General features: G+C 37.3%; 1 protein-coding gene across 1 annotated transcript in view; it reads right to left on the reverse strand.

Annotated features, from left to right (window-relative positions):
• The window catches only part of LOC110092350 (eukaryotic peptide chain release factor GTP-binding subunit ERF3A), a 28,754-nt gene extending 16,828 nt beyond the window's left edge, over positions 1-11,926 (reverse strand). Inside the window, exons 1-4 of the mRNA XM_020816855.2 lie at positions 11,710-11,926; positions 11,197-11,548; positions 1,336-1,389; positions 980-1,075 (exon numbers count right to left, since the gene is read on the reverse strand). Coding sequence (XP_020672514.1) covers positions 980-1,075; positions 1,336-1,389; positions 11,197-11,374 — 328 coding nt within the window. The 5' untranslated portion in view covers positions 11,375-11,548; positions 11,710-11,926. The remainder of the gene's footprint in view (positions 1-979; positions 1,076-1,335; positions 1,390-11,196; positions 11,549-11,709) is intronic.
• Between the last annotated feature and the right edge of the window lie 267 nt (positions 11,927-12,193).

The raw sequence follows: 12,193 nt of genomic DNA on the forward strand, positions 1-12,193 counted from the left end.
ATTTTAGGATCGCATGCAGGCGCAACTGTCCCCATCTATCATTCGATCATTCACCAGCCATCTCCCATCAAGACCACCCTACTTCTCTGCTATTGAGGCTTTGTGGGTTAGAACTGAAGGTGGAGCTTGGTTGGTGACAAGGTGATTGATTTTATGGAGTTACTATTGGAGGGGCGATTTAATGGTGGTCACAGGCTTAGAAATTGATTGTGAGGTAAATTGGCTGAGTGGCAGCAGATTTGCACTAACTCTGTTTTTCATTATCTTCTCGTCAATAAATACTACTTTCACCATACAATATATTATAATGATTTCTCAATCTATATTTTAAGTTTGGCTAAACTTGCATCTCAACATCCTTATTTTTGTCACACTCAATTTCTCTATCAAGAAACTTTTTCCCGAACACCAAATCAGCTGAGCATAGTTGGCCTAATAATAATTTTCTAAACAACTATGGCTTCATTGAGCAGCATTCACATTAATTCCCCTAATTACTTCCTCTTATACAAAAAGCAGGAAAACATGCAACAAAACATAAATTAGGCAGCACAGTCTGAGAATTAACATAATACGATTTGATTGTTCAGGCAAGCATCTAGTAAGAGTGTAAGACATTAGAGATCATTCCCTATGCCAGAATCCAACAAAAACAGAAAAAATGATATTCTTGAAGCTATTTAGGAAAAAAACAATAAGCATTTTAAAAAGAACCACGAGTTAGACTATCACATTCATATCTAAAAGACAATAAATCAAAGTAGATTTAAAAAATAACAAAAGCAAGACATTGACAAGGGCTGGTGCAGGCATACAAACAGCCGAAAAGCAGCTCTAGGTCAAATGCATAATACAGTATATGTGCAAATGTATGCCCCTGAATGCAGCACAACCATTAATGACCAAATTATCAGCGCAAAAAACTGATGTACAAAAGAAGATGAAGAATCAACATCTTTCATCAAGCAGAATCACTTACCAACATGCCCAATGAAAACAACATTCAAATGCCGCTTTTTCTCTTCTTCTTTTTCCCCAGGATCTTGAAGTTCCTCATGTCCAAGCAACTTCACCTCTTTCAATTGTGCAGTAAAACAAATTCAGCAATAACAGAGGAAATCATAAGTTATTAAAAGGAATCAAATAATTCAGTAAAGAGATGTAGAAACCCCATATTACAGATATTAGCATCAATGATATATTAAAGATAATTCAAATATGACTGATTAAATGCTTGCTCCAACTTTCGACCAAGAGAAATAAAAGAGTGGCATTCTTCTGAATATATGTATCACAAATTATAAGAACTACTTGACAAGATAAACTTTCAATAACCATTTTTCTCCAATTGCAACTCCTGGAGGGTTGATTCTACCTCCTCATGGTAGCCTGAAAAGAAAGTAAAAAGTCTTAAGCAACAGAAAAACAATATTTCAGCAATTAAAAATTTAAAAGTAAATTTCAGATTCATGAGATAACATCCACAGAAAGCATTATTTAATAAATTATAGCCGGTATTGACGTTGAAGAGAATACAAAAATGCGAGACAAAATAAGAAATAATGCGCATGCCATCCAAAGAAACAAAAGTATTAAGACAAAAAATCAACCGGTCAAGCCACACAAGAAAATTTCCTTTCCACAAGCATGGTGCATACATCATCTAATGCACATAGTGGAATAAATGTTTGATATTGTTACTGTTGTTGTATTAACATATTTTCCAACAAGACTAAATTGTCATAAGAAGCTATAAATGTTGTTCATTGCGCATTCATCAAATAAGTATTTCAAAGGTTTGTGTTGCTTTTCACTAGGGGTGTCAATTCGGGTCAACGGGTCGGGTTCGGGTCGAACCCGGAACTGACCCGGCACTGTTCGGGTCAACCCAACCCGACCCGTTTTTAAAAACGGGTCAGGTTTCTGGACCCGAACCCGACCCGATTCGGGTCCGGGTCAACCCGACCCGACACGAATGACCCGGGATTGACCCAAAAATGCTAATTTTCGGGTCAAAAATCGGGTCAATCTCGGGTTTTCGGGTCAAAATCAGGTAAAAAACGGGTCAATCTCGGGTTTTCGGGTCAAAAATAATTTTTCGTGTCACTTTCGGGTCAATTTCGGGTTGGCGAGTCAACCCGAACCCGACCCGATTTTTAAAACGGGTTGATTTCATGAACCCGAACCCGACCCGTTTCGGGTTTGGGTTGACCCGAACCCGGATTTTTCCGGGTCGGGTTCGGGTCGTGTTTCGTGTCGTGTCAAAAATTGACACCCCTACTTTTCACAATATTCCCCTAAGGACAGTCCAGTTAATGTTACAAAACTATCAACAAATTAGAATTGGATATGCTATAAGATGTCTTAGCTTACTTTATATAGCTTCCATACATATAGCAAGCAAATTTTCCAAAGCTTACTTCATATATAAAATTCATAAATCTTAAAAAAAAAAAGATGCAACAAATTAATTTATTGCAGGTACTGACAACCTCTTTTACCAACAAATACTGCAGAGATCAAAGGAGAGTTATTTAGTGCATGCAGACTAATAAACAAGTGCATCAAAAATAGCTTTTGCAAGTATTATTGGAAACAACTTGCAGCACTCCAATTAAAAAATTAACTCACAAGGTCTTGTTCTGGTACCACAACCATGGCATAATTGAATTAAAGGATTTAGCCATGGTCAGTCCACCGTCCTCAAGAGAACAGTCAATAGGGAACCAAGCCAAATACCTCATGAGCTTCAAGATGGAGTTCAATAAGCTCCCAACTAACAAAAAAGCCAATCTAATCCTGGTCCAAAGGAATTCTAAGTTATAACCATAAGCAGGCTCTCAACCAAGGGTGCCCTCAATTCGCATATGAAAAGGAGTAGCTATCTACACAAACATGGAATATCAAACCCCTAGAGGACATTACATGAAGAACCCTAAGTCCAAGGGTCAATTTCTCCATCTCACCAAAGCTTTGAAAACCTAGCAGAACTCCGACTTCAGTAAGCCAAACTAGAAAGTAAAGACTCCACCTCCAGGTTGAGGATGCAGGTGGGTATGAAGGTCAAGTCAAATTGCCATATGAACATCAATGTCAGTGACAGTTGCTTTGCTCAATATGTCATATTAAGGGCAAAGGTAGCACCCATTTCACAAGTCCTATAACAACTGAATTTCCCAATTTCTCCAAGTTTGACAAGATTTAGCAGCAAAAGTCAAAAAGATGTTCTTAGTGGTTCAATAAGCCTAGGTGGGACCAAACAAATTGCCCCAACTCAAGAAGCTTTCAAGGAGAGTTAGGTATTATCATCAATGATTTGACCAGCCAAATCATTTGCCCTAACTCAAGAAGCTTTCAAGGAGAGTTAAGTACTATCATTAATGATTCGACCAGCCAAATCATCGCTCTACCTCCCTCAACAAGTCCATCATGCACAAAAACTAGACCATAGGAGAACTCCACAGACCAACATACCTTCTACCAAACTAGATCTCACATCAAGTCTACCTTACACAAGGCATCAGACTAACGACAACTTTTGTTGGCTCAAAAAGCAATCATAATCAAGCCTTAGAACTAAAAAATGTAACACCCACCCATGAGGTGGGAACCACTTCTATCATAAGGAACATACTAAGCTTCGAAACTTATTACACCCACTACAAAAAAATGTATTAGTATCAACAGAAAAATCAACAAGAAAATCTATCGAGATTTCTGATGAATTTTCATCAAAAAAAATTTGCTACTTTCAAATAGAGATCAATATCAATTCTTTTTTACATCTAAAATGCACGTGATTGGCATTAGAAATAACTAAAGAAAAAGAAAGCAAAAAATAACTCACCAATTCACCAGCTTGTTGACATCCATTGCATGATGGATATAATTTTAACGGGCAGAAGTTTGAAAAAAAAAATCTAATGACCTTTACTATAAGTTGATACTACCAAAACTTCAATCATTTTTTCTTTCTTTGAATAACATATATGAACATTATTTTTAAACTGCTATTTGTATTAAACTTTTAAAGCCCAAGTGATTAACTTTTTTTATTTAATTTTTATGAGTAAGATTATAAATCTTAAGATTTTGTCTGTGCATGAGGAAGCTAATATTATGTGGGAAAAAGTAGCTAGTAATATTAAGAATGTTGCACAAGATGTTCTTGGAGTATCAAATAGAAAAGCTACTAGTAATAAAAAAGATGTGCTTGGAGTATCAAATGGAAAAGCTACAAATAATAAAAAGATGTGCTTGAAGTGTCAAATGGAAAAGCTACTAATATTAAGAATGTTACAAAAGATGTGCATTAATAGCTTCATCAACAATGATGTGTGCTTCACTCTATGAATAAGATCAATATAAGTGCGTATACTCTCACAAATTAATGAGTACATAGCAAAGACATCCAAAATAGATGCCCCTTAATTAATCAATATTCACTCTTAAAATTTGACAAACTTCAACGGAAAAACTTCAAAAGTATTATTTAAAGATTCACTTTCATTTTGACAGATCCTAAAAAAATGAGAGGATTCTTGATGAGTCTCTGATTGACCATAAAGTATTCCACAAAAAGAATTCAAGGTGGGTAGATTTGTGGTTACTATTATCAGTAAACAAATAAAAGCAAGTGTGAGCTCGATCTTTCAAAGTAGCAGAAAATACTTGACAAAGAAGTGCATCAAAAGCTTGTTGGATATGCATGAATAGTCCAATAATGATAAATATGCATATACTGATCAAATGACTCATCATATAAAATAATAGTTGGTACTTGGTAGCTTGAACACAGGATTTGTGTTACTAAGGTTTTTTTTTTCCTTCCAACACAAGATCTACCATAATAAACAACTGTGATAACAATGTGGCTTATTGATGATGTTGCAATTAAAAAGAAATTGAAATTTTTGCCCATGAGAGAATTTCAACTCTCACCTTTCCTAATGTTTCCACTCTTCCTCTGTATATTTAAAGAGTTTTGTCACGCAATAGGTAGCATTCCTCTAAAACTTTAAAACAATTGTATAAGCCATTGCAAGGTTTAAAATTACGCAAATAGGTATTAAAGCATTTTTCATCCGTGAGACGATGCATAAGCCTCAATGCATTTTGAGGAAGACTCAAAATCCAAAAAAAAAGCGTAAAGTAAAAATAGAGATTAAAAGTATTTTTTTATATAATACCCAAATAAAATATTAAATGATGACATATTAACTTTCTATTGAATTATGAAGTACCAAATTGACATATATATGAAACAAAAAATTGCACAAAATGTAAAGTGGAAAATGATAAATTGTGTGAAATAAAATTGAAATCCAAATATTAAAAGAGCAAAACAACATAAAATAGAAGAATTGCATAAATATATCATATAACATCAACTTCAACTCCATATTTCTTCTTTCTCAGTTCCTTAATCATCCACATTTATTTCTTGAAGATAGCCGAAATAGTTGGCAACAACCAAAAAATCATTTCCATTGTCATCAGTAAAGGGGTCTTTATTTGAGTCGTCGTCATAACAAATCGGTCTCTTCTCTGCCTCATCTTGTGAATCCCAATGCCTCCTAATATACTTCTTCATTGATTTCAATCATCATTCTCTATCATAAATGTTTGAAATCAACATAAAGATGATATTTATACTCCAAAAATTTTAAATGAGGTGGTGGTGGTGCGTGACTTTCAAGTGATCCTCTGTAGAAGCTACGACGGAGGTTATTGCGGCGAATGTTGCGGGTTGGAGGTCGAGACAGTCGAGAGGATGTTGATTCGACTCGGGGATGCAGGAAGGTGTGATTTGTTAGAGCTTTACTTTAAGATTTACGTAATCTTTAAAATATATATATATAAATAAGATGATGTGTATGCCTCATGCCAGCAAGGCGAGCCTCAACCAAGCTGAAGCACAAGCCTCATTAAAAAGGCTAGCGTGAAGCGGACATCAAGACAGCCTCATATTGCACAATTTTAAACAATGGCCAATAGGCAACTTCCTTTTTTTCTTCATTTGGTCCTAGTTTTATCTCCACTAGGAGTTATCTCCTCTCATTTGGGATGAAATCATTGAGAATTGGACCACCATCCAATATCAAAGTGACGGCGCCACCAATTATCCCAAAAGCCCAACTGTTGAAATCAAAATATTGCAAAATGTCAGACTAAACATCTTCCTTTAAAATCTAACAAACTTACAACCATATAACTTATAATCGACACAAAAACTCAAATAAAATTAAATAAGACAAAACGACACATTTAAACTTACAACCAACAATATATTGAATACATAAAGACACCTAAAGAAACTTTCATTCGTTGAGAAGAAAGATACAAATGGGGTAGTCACTTGTGGAGAGAAGTAGGTAAGAAGCCCGAGATGAAGTCTTAGATAGGAAAAGAAGAAGTGGATAAAGCTCGCAAGCTATCAAAGGAAAAAACCCTCGAGTTTTCAACTTCCAAAAGTCATTCCATATCATACTTTTTCTACTACAAAACAACCCTTATATATAGGTGAAAAGAGGAAGCCAAACAGCCCACAACCTCCACCCAACCAACCAAAAAAGGGGAGCCGAAAGACCAGCAAGCCACGCCTGGAACAACGGCTGAAGGGACTACACGGGGGACAGGAATGGGCAACCACGGGGAATAGGAATAGCCAGCCACGGGACAGGAGCCAGGCGGAGAAACCGAAAGGCCAACAGAGAGGGGGAAGGGGGGAATGAACCTGATTTGGCATTTATTAGTTGATTTTAGAAGAAGAACACAACAGCTCACCAAAAGGAGCAACAAAACCTGAGCTAACCAAACCCAAACAAGAAACCAAATCAACCCAAAAAAACAAGGAACATCTTCCCCCCCCCCCAAATTGCCTACATCAGATTCTTCCCCGGTTGAAAGGTCTCATCTCCTGATGAGCATGCTTGAGTACGTTCCTAACGAGTAGAAGGCGCCACATCAAGTTCTTGAATCATGGCCGCATACTTCTTCATAATCATTTCTCTTTCTTGCTTGAATTTGGCCTATAAATTTTGCTTTTTCTTTTTGTATTTTTCTATACACAATTGCATCTTCATTTGAAGTTGATTTTCACCCACAACTGACTCAATGTCTTCATGGTTTTCCATTTTTTAAAATACTTAAAAAAAAAAAGACACGAACAACCTAGGAATATGCTAACCTAGGCTTTGATACCAAATTGATGTAATCAAAATATTGCAAAATGTTAAACTAAACGTCTTCCTTTAAAACATAACAAACTTAAAGCCATATAACTTATAATCGACACAAAAACTCAAATAAAATTAAATAAGACAAAATGACACCTTTAAACTTACAACCAACGATATATTGAATACATAAAGACACCTAAAGAAGCTTTCATTCGTCGAGAAAAAATATACAAATGGGGTGGCCACTTGTGGAGAGAAGTAGGTAAGAAGCCCGAGACGAAGTCTTTGATAGGAGAATAAGAAGTGGATAATGAAAGTTCGTTAGGGATGTTAGGCCCTATGAACTGGCCCAAAGCTAATTAAGAGAGAGGGGTCAATTGGTATCTTTCAATCAAAACCAATATCACCACAAAAAAAATCAAATGCGGAAGTAATAAAGGAAAGAACACACCGGATTTATAGTGGTTCGGTCAAACCTTGACCTACATCCACTCCTCCGAGGCACCCTCCAAGTATTGCACTAACTAAGTGTCTCTCCTTTAGCCCCCACAGCTAGGCGGAGAAACCCTTACAAAATCACTTTCACCTTCTCCGGTGCGGCGGAGTCGCCGGGTCCTTTGACACCAAAGAGATCTTCTTCTTTGGTGAACTTCCCTCGAGACAAGCCTTGAATCTGACGGTATTCAGGTGCGAGCTTGCCGGAGCAACCGTGTGGAACCACCTCCATACTCCCTTGAGTCCCCCCTCATAGGATCTTCTCCCTCTCTCAAACTTCATCCTTTCCTCACTCCCTTTCAAGCTCTCTCTTCAAGTTTCCCCAAAAGAACGAAGCTACGATGGCTGCCAAAGACACTTACAAACTGCCTTGTCATAGCTTAAATAGAAGATCTCAAAACGAGCTCATTAATGCAAGTTGCCGACTTTATCGTCCAGGCCAATAGGCATATCGTCCTGGCTGATTAGTTCAAATATGAGAAAAATCATCCTGAACATCGCCCTAAAATGAAGCTAGACGATGTCCAATCGGCCCGGACGATCTTGTGATCGGCCCGGCCGATGTGATCATGCAAATCACCATTATTCGCTTTCCTTAATTGCCAGATTTATTTAAGAAAAATTGCTCTGGATCGGACGATGTCCAAAAATAAGTATTTCCTAAGTAGATCTGGTGGCAGATTCTTTCTGAATTGAGCCTATCGTCCATGACGATGTGTTTTGCATAATGACGGCTGCTTTAATGAGGATACCCTAATTAGGGTTTCTGCTTTTGAACAGATCATCCCGGACGATGTTACCAAAAACAGAAATCTTTAGGGAACAACAAAAAATCTTTCAAGTTACAAATCATCAGGAGCCACACCAAATATAATAGACTCAAGAAAGAAAAAAGTGTACAAACTGACTCAGTCCTAGTCAACCCAAACTTGAGCTGGTTTCAAATTGCAGTCTGATCATGTGTACCTGAAATGTCAGTAGATAGAACAGTCATAGAGAAATAAATGTGTTTGTTATCATCAAAATCATAAACCAGAAAACAACAGATAAAGCTCGCAAGCTATCCAGGGAAAAACCCTCATGTTTTTAACTTCCAAAAATCACTCCATATCATCTTTTTTTTCTACTACAAAACAACCCTTATACATAGGTGAAAATAGGAAGCCAAACAGCCACAACCTCCAACCGAACCAACCAAAAAAGGGGAGCCAAAAGAATAACATGCCACGCCTAGAACAACAGTCGAAGGGACCACAAGGGGGATAAGAACGGGCAACCACAGGGAACAGGAACAGCCAACCACGGGACAGGAGTCAGCGGAGAAACCAAAAGGCCAACAGAGTGTGGGAAGGGGGAATAAACCTGATTTGGCATTTATGAGCTGATTTTAGAAGAAGAACACAACAGCTCACCTAAACGAGCAGCAAAACCCAAACTAACCAAACCCAAACAAGAAACCAAATCAACCCAAAAAATAAGGAACATCAATTCCCCCCCCCTCCTTGCCTACATCACCAACCATAAGGGAAATGTCAATCAAGACTTTTCTAGCAAATGGGTTTGCCCTAATGTCCATGGCGCATACTAATGCCTGTGGTTGAGCATGTGCAATCAATTATGATTCTACCAATGCCAGTGGTTGAGCATGTGCAATCAATTATGATTCTATCATAAAGACCAAAAGAGGATTCATACCCCTCCATCATGAATTATCTCCTTTTTTGGACTTTGGAGAGAGAGATGCTCATGATTCAAATCTACTAGATAAACTATATGTTATTTGATGTATAATGCAGCATAATGGAGAAGCAGCTTGTTTGTGTAGAGAAGCAATCATGTGATAGAAAATAAAAGAAAGTGGCCTATTGTCTTGCATTGTTCTTTGAGTCCTTCAAAAGATTAATGCTTGTGGACACAATCCTTCAAATCTCTCAAAAATATATGGGAAGCATCACATAGTTCCTAAGGGAATGGAAGAGACTAATTTCAACATGAAAACGAAAACTCTTAATTGCATTTATCATGCTTGACAATCAGACTACATGAGTATGGTTGATATTTGTAACAGTAACCATTAATCCAAAGGGGAAAACTACTCAAAAATAAATAAGAACACTATCAATTAATCATGCATGATAATCAAATCTTAACCCAACAATTAATGTTTGACATTTTATGTATGGATAAATTAAGATCCAACATCAAAATAATAATAATAAAGTATAAGTGGAGGACTAAATGAAAATGACATATGTAAACTATGAATAAGTCTTGAAGATTGTGATTATTAGGAGTCACTATTTTCTGGATATCTTGATGTGTTGAACTTAATAAATTGGATGATTTTTTACGGGCAATTTATACACAGAAAAATCATCCCCTACCACAACTTATTCCTAATTAGTGGGAGCACAGAGGACGCTTACACCCCAATGTGTTAACTTTATTGTCTTGTATAGATTTTTTATGACCTGCAAATACATGGCAAAATTAAAGCTTCCAAGCATAGTTTTCTCCCGATAAACAATATAATAGATGATGCAAACATCAAATACACATTAACTAGGTTTTTTACATATGAGATGGGTGCAATTTGGTCAAGTAGCTTTTAAGGACCCCTAGGATTGTCTTAGTGGGTACTTCTATCAAGAGTCTTCAAAACATTGAAGGTAATGGATACTTTTGGAAAGCCATCTATGTGTTGAGCCAGAGTTTAGAACATAAAGATGGTTAATCATGACACACTTAGAGGATTCTTAAGGTCATTTAAGAGCACCATAATCCCATACGAAATTATGAAAATGTTTTTTGGATATTAAGATATCAGTGGCTATCCCACGCCTTTAGACTTAAGTTTATCAGGTAAAAACTTCTGGCTCTAGTTTATCAAACCCAAATTGAGCTCAAAATTTAATATTGAGTAAAAAAATCAATCAAGACATGATATCAAAACAATTCCCTGCTCAAATTCAGAGGCTCAAAGAACTGATCTATGGTTAGAAGATCACAATTTAGTAGAGTAAAAAAAAAACAAATCATGGAATACTAATAAACAGGCTGATCACTCGTTCAAAGGGAATGGAAAGAACAGGACATATTCATCATCAATAAGAATAAAATTAATAATCTACATGATACTGAAGGTGACATGCAAATCAAGCAGTGACATCATCATAAATCTAACAGAACAGCAAACCACAAAAGTTTCTACAGAAATTATCAGAATAACAACAATCAACCATGGCAATAACAAAAATGATTCAGGAAAGTCCTCAAAGCATGTATCAAACATTCGTCCCATAGAAAACCCTGTTTTGTAGCAAGGATCTAAATCCCCGCGTCAGACCATATAAATCCGCATACAATTACCCAAAGAACTTCATTAATCAATACCGGGGGTAAACCAAAATAAGACAGACGAAATAAAACAAATAAATAATAAAACCATGTGCGCTCCGGCATGACTAGATCCAGCGAAAAGTTTAAACTATAGTGCCAAGGGTCAGAGCTTAAGGCGTACGCTGAGCGGGCACAAGAGGCGGTGAATCCACCCTCTCAGATTCGACGACGATCGGAGCGGCAGGTAACGTAGCCTCCTCTACAGAATCCTCGTCCTCTTTGCTCCAATCGTTCACGTCCTCGCCGTCCAGGAGGGCCGGTGAGTGGACGGCTGTCTCGGCTCTCCCGACCACCTCCATCAGCCACGCCGATTACTAGAGCAAAAGAGGGTTTGGCTCTCGCTAGTGAGCGTCTAGGGATACTCGGCACTGCTCGCTTGCAAATGAAGGTAAATTATTAAGGAGGGTTTGGCTCCCGCTGGTGAGCGTCTTGGGGCTGTTTGGAAGCGGGATTCGCCGGATTTGTCGTAAATCCTACCAAAAGGTTTGAGAGCACGCAATAAATCTGAATCGATCGTAAATTGTATTTACGGCGTAAATCCGGGATTTGCTAAATCTCGTCGTTGGGCTGATTTAACAGGATTTACGGATTTGGAGCGAACTCCCGTCTTGAAGGAGAAAGCGAAGATGGTTACCTATGCAGCGAGCGAGGACTTCCGATCTGACGCCTTCGAAGGAGGCGAAGAAGCGGCTTTAGCGACTCAATCAAAAACAATTGCACACAAAGCAAGCGAAGCCGAAGCAGCCACGAAGAAATGGCGACGAGGAAAAGCGACAGCAACGAAGCACAGAAAAAATATGAAAAGCAAACCCTAGACTTCCTCCAATATTCCTTGGGCTGCAAGCCAACCTAAAGTTCATCAAGCTACTCGTTCGTTGCCTAACTAAATAAATAAATTTGGACAATATTTTTAATACTCGGTTCTTAAATAAGTAAAATTGGATATTAATGTGTTTGGTTCATTTATGTTCACAAACAACATTATTTGAAGCTCGTGAACAAGTTTGATAAGAAGCTCAATAAAAACTCTATTCGTGTTTGATTTAAAACTCATGAATAAGCTCGATAAACATATTCATATAGCATAATCATATTTTCATTTTAAATGGACAATTGCT

The sequence above is a fragment of the Dendrobium catenatum genome, unplaced genomic scaffold (genome assembly GCF_001605985.2).
Source record: "Dendrobium catenatum unplaced genomic scaffold, ASM160598v2 fragScaff_scaffold_389, whole genome shotgun sequence".
Classification (NCBI taxonomy): domain Eukaryota; kingdom Viridiplantae; phylum Streptophyta; class Magnoliopsida; order Asparagales; family Orchidaceae; genus Dendrobium; species Dendrobium catenatum.